This window comes from Rhinopithecus roxellana, chromosome 2 (genome assembly GCF_007565055.1).
Source record: "Rhinopithecus roxellana isolate Shanxi Qingling chromosome 2, ASM756505v1, whole genome shotgun sequence".
Taxonomy (NCBI): domain Eukaryota; kingdom Metazoa; phylum Chordata; class Mammalia; order Primates; family Cercopithecidae; genus Rhinopithecus; species Rhinopithecus roxellana.
This window is the reverse complement of record NC_044550.1, coordinates 1,393,541-1,419,045: the sequence shown is the minus strand read 5'-3', so window position 1 is coordinate 1,419,045 and position 25,505 is coordinate 1,393,541. Positions and strand designations below refer to the sequence as shown.

The following is a 25,505-nucleotide window of genomic DNA, read 5'->3' as shown; positions in this document are numbered from 1 at the left end:
CAATGTGCTCAAGTATAGTTTTTGAAAAGTAAAGGAGATGGTTTTTATATAAAAATAAGCACATTTCAAAGATTTTATTCAACTAATTAATTAATAGTGGAGCCAATAATCTGGTAAGACTGGTTTAAAGGAATATCTGAGGAATAAAGATTTATAGAAACAGTGAGTCAAAGGAATTCTAAAAAGAAATGGCTATTAGATATAAATCTGGTAAATATTTGATTAATAATATCAGTAACCTATGGAATTATGTTTTCTACTGAGCATAAATGTACAAGTTAACATATAATGTGCAGATTTGGGGACTAATAAAAAAGTTAATGGCAATGTCAAAATCTGGTGTTTTATCTTAGATAATTTAATAGTCATTGAGTGAGCCCCTTAAAAATAACATTTAAAGGACATGTAGTCATTCTCTTTCTTTATTTCCAAGTTTTCAGCAATTTTTCTCACGAGAATGAGTGCTAAGAAACTTTTGGCAGAGCATGGTGGCTCACACCTATAATCTTGCACTTTGGGAGGCCAAGGCAGGCCAATCACTTGAGATCAGTAGTTCGAGACCAGCCTGGCCAACATGGTGAAACCCTGTCTCTACTAAAAATAACGCCTGCCAAAAAAAATAGCAGGGTGTGGTGGCACATGCCTGTAATCCTAGGAGGCTGAGGCACAAGAGACACTTGAACCCAGGAGGCAGAGGTTGCAGTAAGCCGAGATCCCACCACTGCACTCCAGCCTGGGCTACAGAGGGAGGCTCCATCTCAAACAAACAACAAAAGAGAAACTTTTAAGATATAACAATAGAGACATCACATAGCCCACAAAACCACCTCCAAAAAAGCATTATAGTCACCTGTAGGAAAGCATATATATGTATATATATACACACACACACACACACATATATATATACCCACACATATGTGTGATATAAACGTGTATATTTACACATATATTTGTGTGCATGTGTATTTTTAACTAAAAATGCACTAGGAGTTAGATATGAACTGATTTTGGAGGAGGTGATATGCTGTAGAGAGATAGAATGGGAGAATAGCAGTATTATATTCTCTCTCCATTGTATTCGGTTTTTTTCTTTGTCTGAATTTTTAATAGAAGTCAGCCAGAAGATATTCTTTTCTTTGAAATGTGCTGAGATTTAAAGTCAAATCCAGAGAGAACTAGAGGCTTATGAGTAAATAAGTAAAGGTTATGTAGAGAAAGTATTCTTTTTCCTGTGTAAATTTGAATATTGGCCAAGTGCGGTGGACACCTGTAATCCCAACACTTTGGGAGGCCGAGGCGGGTGGATCGACTGAGGTCAAGAGTTCGTGACCAGCCTGGTCAACATGGTGAAGCCCCATCTCTACTAAAAATACAAAAATTAGCAGGTGTGGTGGCAGGCGCCTATAATCCCAGTTACTAGGGAGGCTGAGGCAGGAGAATTGCTTTAACCCAGCAGGCAAAGGTTGCAGTGAGCCGAGACCGTGCCATTGCACTCCAGCTTAGGTGACAAGAGCGAGACTTCGTCTAAAAAAAAAACTTGAATATTTCTTGTACTTGTGTTGAAATCATACATTCATAAAAGTGTACCCCTAGCTGTTATACTTAAAAGGTACTTCTGAAATACACAGAGAAGATACAGACTGTTAATGAGTTCCACTAAACTTTTAATGGTTTAGAAAATACAAATATTTTCTTGTTTTTCTGGAATTCCAGCCATTAATGTAAAACATTGGTTTCAACATAAATAATACACTGGAATGCACATATGGCTAAGCATAGGCCCCCACACATACAGACATGTTCTGAAAGACTACTTTTTAAAATTATTCAATACTGTATATTGTGCATTCCTTCTTTGTCCACATACTTAAGCTGCTGCGAGCATCCCATTGATAACACCAGTAATAAAAGATAATAAAAGATGGGACCATCAGTAATGAGATTTGAAAGCCTGTTTTGCAAGAGAGTAAGGACTAGAAGGTGGAAATCATTCTCTGTCTTGATTGATAGAGTCACACAGATTGGGGCTTTGCTAGAAGCCTGTGCTCTCAGGGAAAACTGCCTTTTTATTTTCTCCAGAGAAAAGCGTTTTTGTTAGTAAAAGAAGATGTATCATCCAATGCATATGTAAAATTCCGAACAGCAGATAAAACAACATTTACTATTAATCTCTGCAAAAGGAGATATATTGAAATAATCCTCAAGTGTCCCTCTTTGGGTTTCTTTGTTACGTATTAAAGCAGTTATCTTTAGATGCATAAGAATCACCTGAAGATCTTATTTTTTAAATTCAGATTCCTGTCAGTTGACTCCCAAAGATTCTGATTCAGTAGTTTAATAGAGAAAGCCTAGGAATTTGCATTTACAATCAACACCTCAGGTGATAGCCATGCATGTTGTTCTTAATGCTCTACTACTATCTATGCATAAAAGGAAGACAAATTTTTAAAATCTTGAAATGTGGTTTAAAGGTTTAATATTGAATAATACATTTTTACCTATTTTAACAAATTATGATATCTTCTTGGGGCACCAGTATCTTTTATTTTTGATCTGAATCCTAATATTGGCTATATATCATGTAGTCTAAAACAATTAAATGGAGTTCGTGGTTTCTTTCAGTAACTCTTGATTTTCTGTTTTTTTCCATTGGCATCTTACAAAATTTATTCATTTTTCCCTTTTTCACTTGGCATTATTTGTTACACAGTGGACAAAAGAACTGTAGAAAGTAGAGATGAGTGTGATATTGTCCCTGCTCTTAGGTTCTCACAACCCAGGAGAGGACATTCACTTACGCCAATCATCCTAAAACATGACAGTTTATGCTGAACTCAATCCAATGGGAGAGCATTTGACTGAGCACATAGGAAAGAGAGGTTAGCTCTGTTGAAGGATAATCAATGAAGAATTCATAGGAAATGTGTGGTCATTCATTGAATATTTGCTCAGCACTTACTAGGTACATATACATACTAGGATCTAAGGATGGGCTGATGCAGAACGCGGGTCCCTTTTCTTCTAGTGGACATGCAGGCTGGCCTTTAAAAAAAAAAAGGTAACTGGGAAATGGATAAGGAAACTGAGTCAGTTCTTATCACTCAGTTTATTTGCTTTCGTTTGTATTTTCATTTTGATACAGCGCAATGTCATCCTAACGCATCCTCCAGAGTGAGGGATGGAGTGGATAACACTTTAGTTAGCATTTCTGTAGCCAGGAGCCAGGATCTTTCTCCCATAATTGCATTAACCTTGGAAGGCACCCTCTCGGTAGATTTGTATAGCACCCTGGCTAATCAATTATCAGGTTACTTCTTGTCTCACTAAGCTTTAACACCTTACATTTATGAAGCACTGTAAATATAACTTTAGCATCTTGATCACAGCAAGCACCTGATTTATATTCATTTTATTTTATTTAGCTCAAGTGAAATCAGATCAGAGAAGTACATTACAGGTCATAAAATATGTGCAAATTTCATAATGACCTCCTTTTTAAAATGTGCAAAAATAAGATTGTTAAGGCATATTCCAGAGCCTTGGGGGGTGGGGCTGTGTGTGTGTGTGTGTGTGTGTGTGTGTGTGTCTTTTGCGAATATCTGTATATCAGAAAATTTGGCTGAGAAGCAATCTTCTTCTTAGTAGTTCTTTTTTCTCTTTTGGAAATAAAGTACTAAAAATACTTAAAGATGCAGAACAGCAACCTGTCCCCATTGAGACTCTCATTTAATTAATGTGGTGATCTATGTAGAGAAAAGGGACAATTGCAAAAGTCCCTCAATAATTATCTAACCACAGGCTTTAGGTAATTACAGCAGAAAGATTTTCAAGACACAAAACACCCTGGAAAATTTGATCTCTTATTTTGATTCAGGTCTTTCATTTCTTAAATCTTTTCTTTCATGTCGATATTTATGCTTGACAAAGTCAGCCTAATGCCAGATGAATCCCTGGAACTCAAAACATTACTGAATTCACAGTTGAAGGATTTTAATATAATATACCAGGGTTTAAAAATCCTACAGTGAGAATAACAGGAAAATTAAGAAATGCTCAGGTAGAAATAAAGAGAGAAATTTAGAGAAAATAATAAGCCATATTCAAAATAAGTATTAAGCATTGGCAAAGAAAAAAATAGTATCAGACAATTACATGTTCCATTTGTAAAGATGATTATTAATTAGTGGTCTTGCAAAACATTGGAGAAAACTTGCTGGACCATCACATTCATAAATATTAAAACCATCCATTAGCGAAAATCTTTTTACTAAACTTCACAATTGATAGTCAAATAATGTTCCATTTTTCTCCATTGCAATAAAAAATAAAGGCTTTAGCCTTCAGATCAGTCTCTGGGCCTTATTAATTCAGTCAGCCAGAAGCCACATGGAAATATTTTGTTTTTATTAAAAGCCAGCTTGCCCTCGTGATCTTTTAAAATCTTTAAAAAATGTTCCATCAGCCCTCTCCCTGACTTGAATTATGGCAGTGCTTTCTAAACTGGTAAACTCAATCTCCTTGGTGTGCCTCAAGATAGAGTACATAAACCCTCCTTAGAAATTGAGCTCTCAATTCTAAATTGCACTCTCCTTCATGAGTGCAAGCGAGAATGCTTTGCTGTGTATTAAATGGTCACAATATTAAGTATAGCCATAAACAGCACTGTATTTTCTAAACACCTTATCTTCTTTTAATGACTGACATAAATTAGATCATAAGTATACAAATGCATATCTGTTGTATTTTTCAGCACCCTGTGGTTTTTTTTTTTTTCTTTTTTCTGAGTTATTTTCCTGCTTTTGGCAGCCTTTTCTCTCAAGTGCCTTGTGATCCACAGTGGTGTGTGTTCACACTAACCAAAGCAACAGTCTTACCTGCCAGAAATAGCTGTGACATTTAAAGAGAGGTCCAGGGGAAGGCACAGTGCTTAACATCCAAGTCTGAAGAGCTAATAGTGAAATTGGGACATCAGCTACAGAGAGATTTAGGGGAAGTAACATGCAGGTTAAATATTTTGTGGAAATGATTTCTGTTTTGTATAAGATTATAATTAACACATGTCAGTCTGTTTCATTAATTTGTTAACTCATCTATTATGCTATGCCATGAAGAAAATAAAATGGAAGTTCTTTACTTTTTTGAGATGGAGTCTCACTCTGTCTCCCAGGCTGGAGTGCATTGGCGGGATCTCAGCTCGCTGCAATCTCCACCTCCCAGATTCAAGCCATTCTTTTGCCTCAGCCACCCGAGTAACTGGGACTATAGGTGCATGCCACCACGCCTGGCTAACTTTTGTATTTTTAGTAGAGATGGGGTTTCACAATGTGGGCCAGATTGGTCCCAAACTCCTGACCTCAAGTGATCCTCCTGCCTTGGCCTCACAAAGTGCTGGGATTACAGGCATGAGCCATCACGCCCCACCATAAAACTGAAGTTCTAAGCTTCAGTTTAGATGCTCACTAAATACTTGTTTTGCAATACCTGACTGTAACTGGCAGAAATATGTTTTGAAAGTCCTCATTTTCCAGGTATGCCGATGAAATACAGGGACATTATCTACTATGTCAAATTATAATAATTTATCAGTGGCACATGAAAGTGGCCTCACGTTTCTTAATCAGTGATATACCATTATATCATGCCACCTTTTAATGTAATATGTTTATATCTTTCTTTAGATGTAAACATTCATTTAGTTCATCACTGTGGTTTTCATAGTTACTCCAAGGAACCAGATGAATTTCTCCAGTGTGCTCAAGTCTCCTGCCCCAGGGAGAAAGGGAGGGATGAGCAGGAATCACTTTAATCTATTTACACAGATATTTTCTTTTCCATTTAATTTAAAGGAATTTTTTTTTTTTACTTAATGAATATGCAGTGATGATGGTGATGATGATGATGATGATGACGATGATACAAAGGTTTAAATGATTAGGTAGTCAAATCTGGGCTGGAATTGTAATACTGTTTTGACTTTTAATCTTAGAGAAGCTCCAATCTGCTTATTTTCTGGGCATAAACACATGAGAACAACAACACAATTCTGTTATCTGAATGTTGTTATGTTGTTTGAAACATTCGGTGACTTTCAAATGTTGTATTTGCCTACGAAAATTCAACAGAGTCAGACATTTTCTTCCAGGTTAAATTTGCTGAGTCTGCTAGGAAAATAAATTTTGTGCACTGGCCATTCTGATCTAGTGGATGTTCTAATAAAATCATCTTTGTGCTGCCTACAACTTCACTTCAAAGATGAGATACCTGGGTACTCCACACCAAATTATAGTTTGAGATCTGAAGAATGGGATAGGAAGGCACAGCTCAAAGAAAAAAATACTAGCACTGGAAAAGCTAGGACTAGTGAAGATGAATCATTCTCTGGACTTTAAATTCAGAGATATCAAAGTTAAGAAAAATTAGGAGGAATAAAAAAAGAGGGTAAGATAAACAAAAGTTTATATAGCAAGAGGGTATAAAACAAATACAATATTTTTCAGAAAAATTAAATAAAAATAGATTTATATAACATTGCTTTTAATCTCAAAGATCAAATTTCAATTTTCATCTCATTTTAAAACCCATATGCACAATCTCCTTTATATACATCAGTTGGGTGTCAAAGTGACTTTTTTCTTGTTTCCAAATACAGTTACTTTTCGAATTTAATTCTATGATTTAGGAATTTGATAGCAAGTCAGTTGGCACACATATATGTTATTATATGTGTGCTTTAGACTTGTTTTTTAGTTAATGTAACATGACAGGGCCACCTGAATTATTTGTTTACAAACCAGCTAGAAAGCCATCAGAGAGGAGAAACCCTGGCAACAGAATGGTCTGCAGCAACGGTGCTTTTTTGTTATTGTTATTTATGGGATTGGATGCCATTACTACTGTAAAACAGTTCACAAGAACTCAGTCTATGGGAAAGACTCAAAAATTCTTTGCCTGTTAAAGAAAAATCAGGATATTGGGCTGGTTAGTTTGACTAAAAAGTGATGTTAATCAGATTCTGCTTGCATGCACTGCTTCTCACCAGTTGTTTTATTTCTTTCTAATTGATATTTTATCTTATTTTTCAGATAGTCCATTATAAAACTCTTCTACTTCCCTTAAAATCACAACCACACAACAGCAACTAAAACATGCTTTGGCATAAGACTGATATGGTTTTGAACCCAGCTTGACTATCGTATTTGTTACTTTAGGCAAAACACCTCTGACATTTTTGTCTTATCTTCAATAAAAAGGGGTGATTAACTGTTTTACAAGATTATTCAATAAACAGATATAATTTCCCTCCTTTTCCTTCCTTTCCTTTCTTCATCTTCAGCATCTGAATGCCATAAGCTCATTTTAGTTCTCTGGACTCATGTTAACATGTCCCACCTTTCCCAAATTAGAAATCACCTCTGTTCTTGGCTCAATTCTTTTCCTCTCTTTTGAGACAGTTCTCTGTCAACGAACCCCGTCTCTGCCCTGTACCGTGAAACTCTACTCCTACTACATTAACAGTATCTTGGTTTCTTTAAAAAGGAAAACAACACAATTAAAGAACAGAAGCAAAAAATCTACTCAAATCCCCAATTGTTACCCTCAAAATTAATTGTCCCAAACCCAACTTTCTCATTGCACAACTCTTTGTCAAAATGTTTTCTACCATCACAGTCTTCAATGATCTTTCTTGTTCCTTTATCTCCTGAAATCTGACTTCTACCTCCATCTTTTTTGGGCTATTCAACACACTTAGAGAAAAAACACATTTTTGTTAAACAGGTATGTATCTCTGAAGCACAAAATACATGGTACTGGAAGTGCACATGTGTGGTTCTTTCCATTTTTTGTCAGCACTTGAAACTGACAAGTAGTAGTACCAATTACTTAGTGAAAGCCCTTTTTCATTTCATTTCTGAAATGTTGTTATTTTCCTTTTTCATCTTCCATCCTTGACAACGTCTCCAATTTTTCTTCTTTGCTGCCTTCCTTCCTAAGAAAGTTCTTCATGCGATGCCATCTTGTTTTTCTTCACTAGCCTCTTTTTCTCACTTTAATTTTATGAACTCTGATGACTTTTTCAATTACCTCTATAGAGTAACTACTCAAAATATATATTTCTGAAGTCTCTCAACTCTAATCCCATATTTTCAACATATATTTATGGAGGCATCTCAGACTCAACCTATCTAAAAAATGACTTATCTGCCCTAAAATCTACTTTGTTCTTTTTTTCTCCACTGCTAATAATTATCTTCCTAGTTGGTCAAGCTCAAAACCTAATCATTTTTACTCCTTGTCCCTCTGTCAGCTGTCCACATTCAAGCGGGATCTCATTTCTGCACATTTTACAAGCAAGTCAGTAACTGCCTTTTGTTTGGGACTAGCTTTTTATATAGTGAACAGCCTTGGAAGATAGAAATCATTTATCCTTCTAAAACAAAAGATAGAAATCATTTATCCTTCTGAAACAAAGCTGCTGTGCTTGCAGCCTTAGATAAAGGTAGTGCCTCTTTTTGAAGCAAAGGGACATCTTTACTGGCCATTATAAAATATCCATGTTTCCTAAGCTCTGGCTTCCTCTTTTCTGATGCAACTCACTGAGCACATAGGTGTCACTTGAGGTTTTCCATGGGAATTGGGGCTTGAGGAATCAGTGCAAGAAAATCATGATACTCTTGCTAATGCTATTACTGTGAATAGTAAAGTCAATTGTCTCTGACCCAGCACTATTGTGTCTTTGCCCAGCACCCAAAAAACTGGCAGGCTTGCAAGTAGGACAGAATGTTAGACTTTTCACAGTTCTTCTGCTTATAAGTACTTGCTAAAAGCAATTAAAACACAACTTGTAGTTTGCACCTATAATTTTGTAGCATTTGCTTCTTATCTATGTCACTAGGATGCACTTAGGATGCAACAGACCCATCTATCATCTATTACTCAAGTTTTTGGCTGTATTCCTAGGCAACACAGAGAAGGGAAACAAAGAAGAGGACCTGTGCACAGTGTGAGAAAGGCAAAACACTGAGCTTAATTGCAGACTTGAAAGTAGCTAGCAAATGAAGTAAAGCAAAAGGTTCCTTTTTTTTTTTTTTTTTTTTTTTGAGATGGAGTCTGTTCTGTCGCCAGTCTGGAGTGCAGTGGTGCTATCTCAGCTCACTGCAACCTCCGCCTCCTGGGTTCCAGCGATTCTCCTGCCTCAGTCTCCTTGGTAGCAGGGACTACAGGCATGTGCCACCATGCCCAGCTAATTTTTGTAATTTTAGTAGAGACAGGGTTTCACCATGTTAGCCAGGATGGTCTCAATCTCTTGGTTTTGTGATCCGCCCACCTTGGCCTCCCAAAGTGCTGTGATTACAAGTGACAGCCACTGCACCAGCGAAAAGTTTCCATTTTTTAAATAGCTGGGTTTTTTGTTTCGAATCTTTCCAAAAAAAGGTTTTTAAAAAAATAAAATTGGCAATAAGATGAAATATAAGAACAATGTACTCTTATTAAGACAATATATTATAAACATTTATCAAAATACTTATATTTTCAAAAGTGCTTAAAACAATCTGGCAGATAGTAGATGTTGAGTAAATATTTGATATTATGACTGTGCAGGGGTCATTGCAGGCTACTTTATGTGTATCATTTCATTTAATACAACACCACTCTGAAAAATGTTTTATCATTACCATTTTTCAGTTGAAATATTTACATTGCTCAAGATCTCACTGGTACCATCTACTCATAGGTCAATCTGCCACCAAATCTCATGCTCTTAAATGCCCTTTTTCTCCTGCGCTTCCAACAAATACTATACAATTGTTGAAGGGAGGGGACTATGATACAAAATATTTAGAGTGATTGTGTAGCCACAATTTCAGTTTCTCAAGGAAGTGATAGAATTAAGAATCATCCTCAATATGTATTCTTCCAACACACACACACACAAATACCACAAGCCCACTTGAATGCACCCCACCTACACATTGCAACCATAAAGACAATTGCAGCATTAAATACAGAATATTTTGTGTGTTGTTTGTTTGTTCTCCCTCTGCTACAAAAATCAGAGTTTCTATTCAATAAACAGCAAAGGGAGATATAAACAAACCAAATTAAAGACGGAAAAATTGTTGAAAAAATTAAATACAGAACTGTGTATTGATTTATTGAGAGTTCAATAATGTAATCCAGAAATAATGGATGCTTTAAAAGTAATTAAAATAATACAAATAAACATTTAGTGCCTAGTTAAAGAAAAAGAAAAAACAATATTAGACAAAATAAAAGATATTCATTTGATGTGATGAGGAAATAATCTTTTATTCCTCTTTAAATTCTCTATGGAATAAGGCAGGGTTATAAATAAATAAACATCTGCCCCATGGACTTAATGGATCGTTATGTTTTATTGTGATAATCAAAATGAAATTGTTGGGAGGGATTAGTATCTCTAGTATAACACTAAGAAAGATAAGGCCTGTGCCCAGGCAAAAGCTTTCCTGGTTGGTCAAAAGGTTTGAAGAAACTCAAGTGATGATGTTTCAAACCATTATAAAACAAACAAAGACGCAAACAAACAGAAAACATATAGTGTCTTTGCCACATATTTAGGAAACAAAATGAACAATTTATTTCTGACAACCTCATAGTCTTTATTCTGTCAGAACAATAATGGAAAGGTCTAAACCAGAAAATGTTAAGCATTGAATTTATAACAAACTCTTCTTTCCTATAATGAAAAATTGATAAACTTGGCATTTGCAGATTTAAAAATTATGTGGTTAAAAAAATCTGTTTTTTGTCGTTGCAAAAATTCATATGTATGCACACATATATGTGAGTGTACGTGCATATATATATATACACATTTATATATATATATAAACATTTCCTTTGACCTCCTATTTTCTCCCAATAAAAATAGTGGTACTAGAGATAGTTCTGATATTTCATGATAGAATAGTTAACATTGCATTTGGAAAGGATGAATGTTTTAAAAACATAATTTTACCTTAATAAGCAGCCCAGCATAATATTTTAGTAACTACACAGATTTTTTTCAAGACATTTAACAAATAATATTGCATAATAGTTAAGAGTGTGGGCTTTGGATCCAGACCTCCTACTTCTGTTCATTCACTGATAACAAAGGGGACAGTAGTAACTTCCTCATAGAGTTGTTTTTTTAAGATCAAATAATTCATATAAAACTCTTGAAATGGTACCAAATACAGAGTAAGTACCATATAAACATTAACTATTATTGTTAGTCCATGTCCGAATAACAGAGAAGAGTAAGAATTTTAATATTTCATTTGGATTACCTTTTAAGGATACCCCTAGCCGATTATCTTTCTTGATAATCTTGTAAGATGATTCCTTTTTTATCTCCTATCTGTTGAGGCATGGATAGAGGTGTTCAGGGAAAACATTTTCTAGGTAACTAAAAGAAAGTAGGAACAACAAATTGTGACAAAACTTTACAGAATTTACAAGGTAGAATAATCACAATTCCTTTTGAAATCAACCACTATGGTCCTCTGGCTGGGAGAGCTAAGCAAAGATATTCCAGCCTGAAGGTTGAGACCTACTTGAAGAGTTTTCCATTCAGATTGTGAGGGCCCCTCAGACTTCACTTGGTGCCTGTTTCTATTAGTGTGGAAGCTTCTGGGACCTTGGGGTATCACATGCACTTGACTACTTTATTCCTGCTCTAGCTATCTTAAAGCCTTTCTTAATCTTTTACATCTTAGAGAAGATACTTCTGGTTTTTAAATCCACTGATCTTGAAGCTATTGCCCTCACTCTCTGCTTCAGAGCCCATCCTTTTATATATGAGTAGTTTGTTTTGCCTAAAGTATTTTCTCCCAGTCACATATTAAGTCCAGTTTCTCATCTATTTTTGAAGGCAAACTCCTGGGCCTTGGCTCACTAACATCTTGACAGCATATTTCTTCTTTCCTATGAGCTTTTCAGCATTCCCTGGGTTTCTCTAAAATATAAAAGCAGACTCTTTATCTCTTACTTTGTCAAAGCCTACCCTCCCCACTGATTTCTCACCCAGTTCCTGCTTTTAAGACCTGCCTCCAAATATCATTGTATTTACAAACATGAAATGACTCATTGATTCTGAGCTCAGCACAAGAGCAAACGTTTCTCAGCTTGACCCGTCTTCATATTGTTGATGCCTTATTCAGTCACTACCCAAAAGGCTGACCTTCAAGAATCTAATCCATGAAAACTTAAAATAGTAAACAAATTTGAATATAGTTTAACATACATAAGAAATTTTATTCATAGAAGAGGAGGATCAGCCCTTAGACATGAAAAGTGAAAATAGCTTATTCCCAGATTTCCCTTTGTGCGTTAGTATTTTCAACCAAGTCTATCCAAGTAACAGGAAAAAAAGAGCTGGCAATTGTTGCTGTGCTGTGAAGTCTTATTAGGTGAGTCAGCTAATTACATGGCACTATCATAAATACAGCAGGCACTGCACTGCTTGTTAAGCTTGCCAAGGAAAATGAGGATTTAAAGCAGCATACTACCTCTTTGCTATATAATGACATTTTCTTCTTAAAAATGATTTCGTACCAATTCCTGATTTATCCACCAATTATTTTTAAATTTATGGTTGAATGCATTTAAACCTGAATTCAGAGATAAAACTAGTAAATAGCTCTCAAAAATAACCCCAAATATACTTAATATATTAGCTTTACTCTCTCCTCCACTGCCAAACCTTTAAAAACAGTGAAATAAGTAATTTTTATTTCATCTGTTCTCTTTCTATAGAGAAAGAGATATATATAGATATATAAGGTGATTGACAAGACTAAAGAAATAGCTAGAAGGGCAAAAGGCAAGAAAATGAGTAAGATAGTAACCAATTATCCAAAGTAGAGCACGTGCCAGGTGCAGTGGCTCATGCCTGTAATCCCTGCACTTTCAGAGGCTGTCACAGGAGGATCACTTGAGTTCAGGAGTTTGAGACAAGCCTCGGCAACACAGTAAAACCTCATCTCTACAAAAAAAATTTTTAAATAGCTGAGCATGGTGGTGCAAGCCTATAGTCCCAGCTATTTGGGAGGCTGAGGTTGGAGGATTACTTGGGCCCAGGAGTTGGAGACTACAGTGCGCTATGATTGTGTCACTGCATTACAGCCTGGGCAGTAAGGCAAGACCCTGCCTCTAAAAAAAAGATAAACAAAGTAGAGCATAAATAGCTTCTAAATATGTGTTGTTTATGTGTAAGACTGGGATCTCTAAAGGTATCAATTAAAATAGATTTGCATTCTCAATCTGTACGTATGGACTATGTATAATGTATTTACAATATGACTTGCAGCATTCACCAATGTGACTACTCCTAAGTGATCCAGATGGCTGATGACATAGTAATTTGTACATTTGCTGAAACCTGATCTGAGTAGGTATATAACACAACTGAAGGAGAGTAAGTCCATTTGCCGAAAGAAAGCCTAGCATATGACCCAGGAGCCACATCTTCACTCAGCCTTGTTGCTAGCTTTGGCTTAGCATATATAATAGCATAAGATGTATAATTTATGACAAAAAATGTACTTGCACTTTTTAATTAGAACATTCAAAATGATCTCAGGAACTAGCACCAGAGATCATCAGTGGTCTACTGTACTTTGCGTGTATGTGTCTGTGAGTGTGTGTGTTTGTGTGTGTTCCCACATTCTAAGGCATATCTTGTACAGGTGAGTAGAAAATGTTGATAGAAAATTATAGATTCTGACATCTAAAACACAGTAGGTCACTACATTGTTAAAACTTGGAATTTTTTATCTTGTTTTAAAGTCAGGCCAACCAAACCTAAAATACTGCTACATTGAAAGAGTCCAAAATATTCAAAATACTATAGTTATAGATTTGGTAGTAGGATTGTACCAGACCTGTCACTCTATATAAGACTTATGCCTTGCCCTTTCACTTACCTGTTCACTTTTACATCTATGTCACTAGATGTAATGCTATAAATTATAATATATTGTAATTTATCATGTATTATAATCTATTAAATCTTACAAATTATGTTGCAACTCCCCTTACCTTTTGTCTGCATATTGCCTCAGAAGAAACAGGTGGATCCAGTGGACGTCAACCACAGGCCCCTAGTGGCAAATAGCTCTTAATGCTGGGCTTGCCACTTTGATGCATTTCTAAAGTTATAGAATATTAAATGAACTAAGTCCCTTGGCCACTTTAATTATACCTTAGATCTAAGCCATAACTGTACTTTCCCAAAAATTAAAATTCAAATTTTAACTTAACCATATATAATTGGACAAGGAGGTGGGTTTCATTAAGTGTACTTGTATCATGCTTTATTATCTTTTGGGCATTGGATACAGCAGAACATGCCAATTTTATGACTTCTCATGTGACAGAATATACTTACTAGGATGCAATTAAACACTTCTCAGAATATGTAAATAATAAATGTAATCATTACATTATTTTTATATTGTTCTTTCTTATACATAATAGTAAGACTTAAAGTATACTGTTATTTCTGAAATATGCATATTGTTTTGCTTTTGATGATTAAATAACACTGTCCAAAGTTTTAGGTGTTTTGAAATCCTATATTTTTTAACAAAATATATAGCCTTTCCAAAACAAGACCTCAATAATTCATTTAAGACCTAGAATTGTTCCTCTCCACATAGATCTCTTAAAAAGGCAGAGGATTTATATGACCTCAAGAGGAACCAGAGTATCCAAAGTTTGCTTTAATTCAATTTTTTAAAAATAAAATTCTTTAGTTTTTTTAAAAAATTGAGATTAGTTTGATTTTGAATCAGATGCCCTTTGCTCCCCACCCCAAAATGGCATTATGAGCAGACTGAGAATTGACAATAGAAAATTGAACATATGAAATGTATCTTTACCTTGCTTTTTAACAAGATATTCATGTCTATCTCCTTCATTTTTAAGTGTATCAGTAAAATACATGGTAATTTTCTTAGCGAAATATACTGTCTACAGTATGTACACACGCCCCTGGCTAAGGTAGGGAAGTATAGAATATTCACATTTTTGAAACATCTATGCTATTTTTATTTAAATAGGAGTTCTGGGCTTGATTTCATTTTGGAACACTGGTGTGTTTTCCTCTTAGGTCAAAGTTCTTGTTTAGTTTCTTCTTTTATCTTTTTGGTTGCCATCTCTCTCCTTCATCCTCATGGTGTGAGCTGTTGAGTGAAGGTATTAATTCCATTATGTGAGGCTAAGTGTCATTGTTCAATAATGCAGCAAAACAATGGTTCTACCCCAAATATCTTCCAGTGTAAAAGCAGTGGGGAAAAGAGAAGGTGTGCTTCTGCTGCTTTGAATGTTTAAGGCCGTGAAAGTTGATCACACAAATTGGGTCATTCTTGTTATACCCAACTAAAACAATCAAGAAGCCTGGGAGGAAAAGCATTCAAGGAACATCACATTACTCCACAGGTGTAATTTTCTACAAGTCCACATGCTGAAGCTGCCTGTTGTAACCTGGGACCAGTTTCTTCTGTAACTGCTGAAAAAACTTGCTGCAGTTCTAGGACTAATTTTGCCCACCACTGTCACTCACCAACTGAAGCTTGCCAGCTCCCCAGAACCTTTCTAGCGCCAATGAACTTTCTCAAAGAGCAATGTGTATCATTTCTCTTTTTCAGAACACTTCCAACCTCCTCTTTGTTCTTTAGGTATACCAAAGACCAACCAGCCTCGAATTTCAATTTTTCTTCCCACAAAAAAAGTTAACTTTAGAAATTTATCTCTACATTTCTAACTTTGACAAAGCATAGATACCAGATAATTGGTGAAACCTTGCCATTATAACGATCACCATGGATTACTTCCCCGTGTCTTCAGATAACCCTCGCCATTTACTAACGTTTGATGGACTTCAAAATGAATGTATCTTTTTTTAAAAAAATTTATTCACACTGACAGCAAGTACATTGGTATACTCTATACTAAATTATACCACAGGGTTTACAAACAATTAGTGATGTTGGGCAGTGGTTTCAAAAGAGCATACTTAACAAGACATTCATAAGGCCCTACAAACCTGCATTTTTAATAAGGACCCTAGATGATTCTAGAAGAATGTGGTTTGGAAAGCAATTTTTACCTTTATTATGTGTCATTTAAAATATATAATAAAATTAAAGTTATAAGTCATGGAATTGAATAAAGATAATTTCCTTACAGAAAGTATTACTAGATATCTAAATACAATATGGTTCAAAACAGGAAATTTAAAAAGATTATGTAAATTCTGTAGTTGTATTCCTAAAGACAGAAGCTGAAATTTTTTCCTACTTCTCCTTGTATCACTTCTCTTTTCCTTCACTTTCACTTCCCTAGAATTGTACTTCCCAATAAACTATTAGCAGTGAAGCTTCATCTCATGATCTGTTTTATAGAGCACTTCAGCTGAGACGAGTACCAGCTGGTAATTGATTATATTGGCTATTCAACCCTACAGGTTTATTTAAAAAGAACTTGAATAAGTTTTTAGGGTGAAAGAGGTCAGTCTCAGCCATTTCTGTTTCCTAATATAGCTTTTAAGTCTTTCCTTATTAGCAATGAAAGGCCATTCCATTGTAATTTTTTGATAACCATTTTTCTTTCTGTGTATCAAATGCAGATATAAGATACTGAACTGAGTCTATTTCACTGTTTGTAAAACAATCTCATTTGAAAAAAAAAAAAAAAAGAAGAAGTCTACAGATATTCCAGGGATAGGGTGTAGTAGAGAGAAAATAAAAGGTATTTTATTACTATGTCTCTATAGCCTACCCTGTAGGATCTCTTATTAAGCATACAGACATATACCAAAATCAAGACATTTTTCTCATTTATTTTATTGCCCTAACATATTCTGGGTTAATATAATATCGTAATGAAAATTTGAGAAAAAATTGATTTTTTTTCCAAAGTGTTTAACATTTGCTATATTGGAAGATTTTTGTTTGTTTGTTTGTGGTAAAAATAAAGAGAAGGTGCATTTCATACCTTCAAGTATGACTACATTTTGAAAACAAGTCATTAATACTTATAAAATGCAAATTTTAATGTTCTTTTTTGTTACAGCCAAACTATAATTAGGCACAGTTGTAAATTGGAGTTGAAATTTAATAAGATATTTCTTTATAGATAACACTTAATGGTTTTAGAGATAGGTTTGTGAAACAGTAAATATACAGATATAGGGATAAAATTGTGTCTGATGGTCATATGAAGTGTTTGTTGTTATATTCTCTCTTGGAATAGCTGCCAAATATTTTAGTATGCTTAAAATCTGTGAATGTTATGGAGTCAACAAATTGAGATCACATATCATATTCAGAAAAACATAGTTAGAGAAATAACTATTGAAATGAGCATACAGCAATCTTCCTTTATCTGCAGGGATACATTCCGAAACACCCACTTGGGCACGTGAAATTGCGGATAGCAGCAAACCCTACATACACTGTTTTTTCCAATGCTTACATACCTATGAAAAAGTTTAATTTATAAACTAGGCACAGTAAGAGATTAGCAACAATAACTAATAGCAAAAGAGAACAATTATGATAAGAATGAAAATTATGTGGGTATGGTCTTGCTTTCTCTTTCCCTCTCTCTCTCAAAATATCTTAGTATTTTGGGTCTGCAGTTGATGGTGGGTAACTGAAACCATGGAAAACAAAACCACAGATAAAAGGAGACTACTGTATATACTTTTTAAAACTGAGGAAATATTAAACTCATGTTTCTTCTATATCCCACCCGTTTCCCCCCACCCAAACCTAGATAGATATCTTATTTGATCTGTAAACAATTAATTTGTAAAAGTTAAGAACTTTTTAAAATAAAACTGCAATATAATATCACACCTAAAGAAATAAAAAATAATTCTTAAAAATCCAGTCAGTGTTCAAATTTCCCCAACTACCTCATACGTGTTTTCCATTTGCTTATGTTGGGATCCCAAAACGAATGAAATAAAGTTCCTAGGTTGCAATTGGCTAATTCTCTCTCACTTCTACTTTAATCTGTAGGTTCCCACTAACTTCTTTTTTGTTGCAATTTACTTGGTGAAATTAGATGTATTATTTGTCTTGTGTAGTTTTTCACAGTGCAAAATTTGCTGATTGTAGCCAGTGATGTGAACAGTGAACATGTTTTTCGCCCCTTATATTTGCTGTAAGTTGTCAGTGATAGTTAAATGTGAATCAAATTCAAATTCGGATCATGTAGGACTTTTCTTTTCTTTTTCTTTTTTTTTTTTTTTTTTTTGAGACGGAGTCTCACTCTGTCACCAGGCTAGAGTGCAATGGTGTGATCTGGGCTCACTGCAATCTCCACCTCCTGGGTTCAAGTGATTCCCTTGACTTAGGCTCCCGAGAAGCTGGGATTACAGGCGCGCCACCACGCCCAGCTAATTTTTTGTATTTTAGTAGAGATGGGGTTTCATCATGTTGGCCAGGATGCTATTGATCTCCTGACCTCGCGGATCATGTAGGACTTCAATTGTTGAACAAACGAACTTTAACAGTGGTTACACCATTAGGATGTCCTGACCCAACATCGAGGTCATAAATCCTATTGTCGATTTGGACTCTAGAATAGGATTCTGCTGTTATCCCTAGGGTAACTTGTTCCTGTTTGATGAAGTTATCGGGTCAGTGAACAATAGCCCACTTAGACTAGTATGGTCTTGGTTTAAGATGGTGATGTGTATGTACTTCCATCAGAGGGCAGATAATACTGTAAATCCTCACTTAACTTCATCAATAGTTTCTTGAAAACTGTGACTTGAAGCAAAACAATGTATAACAAAACCAGTTTTACCATTGGCAATTGATATAAGCAAGAATTAAGTTCCTATGGCAAATTTCTGGTCACAAAAACACCATCAGACTCCTAAAGATAAATCACTTCTGATATTAGACATTGAAATTAATGTGAGCTATATATACGTTTATGAAAGATTAATACAAACAAGTCAAATAACTTACCTAATTATTCCAGTGGAGACCGCAGGTGGCTAGACCCTAACCCTCTCCTGGCAGCTTAGGGAGCAATATGGGAACCCACCTGGGACAGGACGCTGTTCCATCACTGCCGGGTGCTCTCACACACACCCAGTCACCCAGGTTGGAACCATGTAGACACACACACTCACCTAACCTGCATATCTGCATACATTCTTCAAAGTTCAGCCAAATAGCATATAAACATATCCAGTAACATCCATCAGTCTTAGTTTTGCCGTAACAACTCCTTTTTGATCATCAAACAAACAGGCTAGGTCCGCCATATTTACTTGTCTGGTCCATATCAAAATTTTCTAACAAATTATATTAGAAAATCAAATCTCTGTCAGTTTCAAAATGCATGAAAAAAATTGCCTTATTTCCCTTATACTTGGCTATCCTAACAGTAATCTAAATATTAATGAGAAAGTTAATGATGTCGTTTGCTTCTCCCAGTTGTAAAGAAGGTTTTGCTGCCCCGTTTGATCACTAAGGCTAATTGACACGCAGAAAAAAGCATAGGAAACTTCTCAGCATCACAAAAGCTCTGTCGTCTAGAGAAGCTAGGACTTGAACTCAAGTCCTGTGACATGGAAGCCTTGTGCCTAGCTACCCCGCAGCAGAGCCCGTATCCTTCACTTGTACCAAGAAGTGAAACACTATGAAAACAGTATCTTTACTCCACATTTTAAAGTGAGGTAGTTTCGGGTGGTTTGTATTTTATTTAATGTATCTATTATTTGGATAATTTTAGTTTATTAAAAGGGCATTGGCAAGGGCAGAATGATCTATAAGCTTCTCTGCCCACCTACCATAAGCATGATCTTTAATTTGACCTTTTCTTACTGTCATCCATTTCCTTATACTTCGGTGTCCCTGTCAGTCACTTCCATGTGAAGACATGGGGAGGCTTTTTTACATCAGACATGTTGTTGAAAATCAGCCGCATTGGCTGAGGGATTATTTGATCTCTTCCTCTGAGTCCAATTTAGGCTCACATTGCCTCTCTGTTCTTTGAATTTTCGGTTAACTTCATCTTCTTATACTTACTTTGCTAAAATAAATGCAAAGCAACAAAAGGTATTTAGTGAAGAATATCAACAAAGCCATGACCATTTCAGGCTGAGTTTTGAGTATTCTTTGTCTAGGAAGAGATACCTAGAAAAATTTTCTGACCATGTATTTGATTATTTCCCTTCAATATGTATAGTCTCAGTCTTTAAATTTCAGAAAAGAATTTGTGTATTCGTTGTCATTTAAAATCACTGTGTTAAATATGTATGCTTTTACGTTATAAATGGTTATAAAAGTTAAACACTTAGAAAAAAGTCAAAATAACATACATAACTATCCAACAAAATAACTTTCATATTTTATTGTGTTTTCTTCCAAACTTTTTACCTTTGCATCTGAATTGTGTGTAGGTTGTATCTATAATACAAATAACACTTTATAGTCTGCTAAATATTATACCATAAATAGGTTGTTGCTACATAATTCTCAGGTAATAGCAATACATGTCTTTATCATAATCTACTGAGTAGCTGAATTATAATTTTTTTTTAAGACAAGGTCTTGCTCTGTCACTCAGGTTGGAATGCAGTAGCGTGAACATAGCTCACTGTAGCCTCTACCTCCCAGGCTCCAGTGATCTTCCTTGCCTCAGCCTCCCAAGTGGCTGGGACTGTAGGCATGTGCCACCATGCCCAGCTATTTATTTGTATTTTTAGTAGACTTGGGGTTTCATTGTGTGGTCCAGGCTGGCCTTGAACTCCTGGACTCAAATGATCCACCTGCCTCAGCCTCCCAAAGTGCTGAAATCACAGGAGTGAACCACAGCACCCGACAATAATTTTTTAACTCTTCATTATTCATTGAACATTTAGTTAACAATTCTAAAAATGTTGTTTCCTGCTGTCATTGATCTTGTGAAGAATATCTGTGGACTATAACTGTGGATTATTTCCTAAATAGTGAATTACTTGAGCAAAAACTTTACATACTTTGAGGTTTGGTAACCCATGTTGCCACAATGTTTCCCCAAAGGCATTGCAGAGTTTAGAATGCCAGTACTTATATTAAGGTGTGCCCCTGGCCAACATCCCTATATGTAAGATTTTTCCGAAACATAGTTCTGATTTTTAAAAGTGAAAAATGCTACTTCATCATGTTCTTTTTGTGCTTCTCACTTTAAATATTAGAATGAAGAAGGAGCCCCACAGGAAGGAATTCTACAAGATATGCCTGTGGATCCTGACAATGAGGCTTATGAAATGCCTTCTGAGGTAGGAGTCCAAGCTGAATCTTTCTAACAGTACCAAAAACCTGTCATTGTCATATTTCTCTTGCTTAGTGAGAATCATTTGCTCTCTACATGCTCATTACGTGGACAACTTTCAAGCTAGGAATGGTTTTTACATTTTTTAAGGGTCCTTAAAAAAAAAGAGGAGGAGGAGGAAGAGAGGATGTAACACAAATCGTATCTAAGTCCACATAGCTTAAAATGCTTACTACTTGACCCTTTACAGGAAAAGTTTACTAACCCCTGCATTAGAGAATATATTTTTAGAAACTATACATTCTAAAATAAGTTTCTAAATGGAAAGTTAGGGAAATCAACGGAATGCCAAAGGAAGGTAATTATTTTTTGCCACACATTTCCAGTGGGATGATTGCATAGTAAAATAAAAGTTACGCACACAAGTTATAGAATGAAAAGATAAATGTATGATTTGCAACAATTGATATATTCCAGTGTAATGTTTTAAACAACATAATATGATTGTTAATTTTATTTTGATTGAAAATAAAAGTATTTTAATAGAAAATGTATCAAAAGGGAAATTAGAAAATACTATTAGATGAATAAAACTGACCCAAGAAGAAATAGTAAATCTGAATAGATTTGTATAGATTTATAACATAGTGAAGTGATTAAATGATTAAATTAGTAAAAAAAACAAAACAAAACAACAACAACAACAACAACAAAAACATCCCAGGCCAAGACGGCATCACTGGTAAATTCTACCAAACATTTAAGGAAGAATTAATACTAATTAGTTAACACCAATTAAAATCTCTTACACAACATAGAAGAGGAGACATTTCCCAACTAATTCTGTGAGACCAATATTACCCTGATAATCAAAACCAAACGAAGATATCACAAGAAAAGAAACTGTATGATGATTCCATTAAAAATTGAGTTCAAGTATGTTGTGGTTAGGTTATGTATTATTCCTCATGGCATTATTAAAAGGCATATCGAGGATGGGTGCAGCGGCTCACACCTATAATCCCAGCACTTTGTGAGCCAAAATGGCCAGGTTACTTGAGGCCAGGAGTTCAAGACCAGTCTGGCCAACATGGTGAAACCCCATCTCTACTAAAAATACAAAAATTAGCCAGGCATGGTGGAACACACCTATAGTTCCAGCTACTTGGGAGGCTGAGGCACAAGAGTTGCTTGAACCCAGGAGGCAGAGGTTGCAGCGAGCTGAGATGGCACCCCTGAACTCCAATCTAGGCAACAGGGCAAGACTCTGTCACACACACACACACACACACACACACACACACACACACACACAAAGCATATTGATAATAATTCAATTTATAGAAATTAAGATTAAATTGTTTGCCTAATAAGAATTTCCAATATTTTGGGATCTTTTATGCAAGACACAATACTAAACACTATAGAAAACTATAGTGTAACTGACATTACCAGGATATAAGGAGTTTACAGTCTAGTAGGTTTGATGAAAAAAATAGAAATTCATTCATTCATTTCTTTATTATGATTCCTTCCTTTAACAAACATTATTGATTGTCTTCTATGTACCAGGCATCACAGGAGCAAAGATATACAAGATATACTAAAAAGTATAACATTTTAAAGGATCTGTTTCAATCAATCAAGAGAAGTTTTATTGAGGAGGTGATGTTGATCTGGGTGGGAAGGGGAAAGAGATATGGTAGGGCAAAACAAACAGAGGACGTTCTGGCTCAAGGGAATATCAGAAGCAAAGGCATATATGTCTGAGAATGCAAATGGATATGTCTGAGAACAGTAAATAATTATGACTCAAGCTTAGGAACAAGGAAAATGGTGATAGATTGAACTTGCAGCTATGAGTCAAAGACAAATTATAGAGTATTAGGACAATCTTGTCATTTAAGTTTGTGTTCTATTCAGAAAACAACTTGAGTTATTGACGATATGCTGATTTGTTTGTTTTTAAGCGGAATCCTGATATTATTAAAGTTGCTCTTTAGGAGGAATAATCTGACCCCTTTAATTAAATCATTAATATTTGTATTGTGGATGCTTTCAGATATTGTATGGAGAGCTTGGGGTCTGAAATACAGCTAATAATTGAAGCCATAGATGAAGATGAAATTTTCAAGGGGGAGAGTGAAAGTAGGGAAAATGTACCTCGCCTTCAAATGTCTTAATTTCCTTCTGAGAATTAGAGCGTCTTAGCCCTGGAAAAGGCTTTATAGACTGCTTGATTTTATTCTCACATTTTACAGGTGAAGAAACTGAGAATCAGCCAGTCCAACTTTTTTGTCCTACCAGACTAGGTATATGATCATTAAATGGCACATCTGGATTAGAACCTAGATATTTTAACTGATTACTACCACAATTCACGTCTATATCAGACAGGAAAGACACAACTACTAAAAATAAGATAATGTTTGTTGCAGAATATTTGCAAAAATATTGAGTGTAAATTTTAATGTAAGTGATGAGCCATTTCCTATCTCATTGGCTGTCAGTGCTGATGCATGATTGAAACTTACACTAACAGTGCGTGCTGTCTTTTTGATTTTTCTAATATTAGGAAGGGTATCAAGACTATGAACCTGAAGCCTAAGAAATACCTTTGCTCCCAGTTTCTTGAGATCTGCTGACAGACGTTCCATCTTGTACAAGTGCTCAGTTCCAATGTGCCCAGTCATGACATTTCCCAAAGTTTTTACAGTGTATTTTGAAGTCTTCCATCAGCAGTGATTGAAGTATCTGTACCTGCCCCCACTCAGCATTTCGGTGCTTCCCTTTCACTGAAGTGAATACATGGTAGCAGGGTCTTTGTGTGCTGTGGATTTTGTGGCTTCAATCTATGATGTTAAAACAAATTAAAAACACCTAAGTGACTACCACTTATTTCTAAATCCTCACTATTTTTTTGTTGCTGTTGTTCAGAAGTTGTTAGTGATTTGCTATCGTATATTATAGGATTTTTAGGTGTCTTTTAATGATACTGTCTAAGAATAATGATGTATTGTGAAATGTGTTAATATATATAATACTTAAATATATGTGAGCATGAAACTATGCACCTATAAATACTAACTAAGAAATTTTACCGTTTTGTGATGTGTTTTATTAACTTGTATTTGTATATAAATGGTGAGAATTAAAATAAAATGTCGTCTCATTGCAAAAAAATTTTATTTTTATCCCATCTCACTTTAATAATAAAAATCTTGCTTATAAGCAACATGAATTGAGAACTGACACAATGGACATAAAGTTATTAATAGGCATTTGAAGAAACAGGAATTTTAGAAGAGGTAGAGAAAATGGAACATTGACCCTACACTGGGAACTCCCTGAAGCAACACTGCCAGAAGTGTGTTTTGGTATGCACTGGTGCCTTAAGTGGCTGTGATTTAAAAAAAAAAGTAGGCTCCAGGGAACTAAGCAGTGTAAAAGATGATTTTGACTACATCTTCCTTAGAGATCCATGAGACACATTAGCACATATTAGCACATGCAAGGCTCTGAGACAATGTGGTTAACTTTGTTTAACTCAGCAGTCCCCACTTTAAAAAAAAAAAAAAATCATCAGAAATTCTCTCTCTCTCTTCCTTTTTCTCTTGCTCCCCCTTTTTCCAGGAAATGCCTTTAAACATCTTTGGGAACTATCAGGGTCACCTTAAAGAAGATCAGTTCTCCAGACTGATAAAAATTTCATGGTCTCTTTTAAATGTTGCCAAATATATGAATTCTAGGATTTTTCCTTGGGAAAGGTTTTTCTCTTTCAAGGAAGATCTATTAACTCCCCATGGGTGCTGAAAATAAATTTGATGGTGAAAAACTCTATATAAATTAATTTAAAAATTTTTTGGTTTCTCTTTTTAATTATTCTGGGGCATAGTCATTTTTAAAAGTCACTAGTAGAAAGTATAATTTCAAGACAGAATATTCTAGACATGCTAGCAGTTTATATGTATTCATGAGTCATGTGATATATATTGGGCACTGGTGAGGCAGGAAGGAGGAATGAGTGACTATAAGGATGGTTACCATAGAAACTTCCTTTTTTACCTAATTGAAAAGAGACTACTACAGAGTGCTAAGCTGCATGTGTCATCTTACACTAGAGAGAAATGGTAAGTTTCTTGTTTTATTTAAGTTATGTTTAAGCAAGGAAAGGATTTTTTATTGAACACTAT

The 25,505-nt window shown here is 35.2% G+C and overlaps 1 protein-coding gene across 9 annotated transcripts in view; it reads left to right on the top strand.

Annotated features, from left to right (window-relative positions):
- The window catches only part of SNCA (synuclein alpha), a 122,726-nt gene extending 98,231 nt beyond the window's left edge, over positions 1 to 24,495 (top strand). For 4 of the 9 annotated variants that reach the window (XM_030921217.1, XM_030921209.1, XM_010376279.2 and 1 more), the window contains 2 exons: positions 21,236 to 21,319; positions 23,888 to 24,495. In XM_030921217.1, coding sequence (XP_030777077.1) covers positions 21,236 to 21,319; positions 23,888 to 23,920 — 117 coding nt within the window. In that variant the 3' untranslated portion in view covers positions 23,921 to 24,495. Of the gene's footprint in view, positions 1 to 21,235; positions 21,320 to 23,573; positions 23,717 to 23,887 lie in introns of those variants that run through there. The other 5 variants (XM_030921172.1, XM_030921162.1, XM_030921187.1 and 2 more) reach the window with 4 other exon arrangements.
- Positions 24,496 to 25,505: the final 1,010 nt, after the last annotated feature.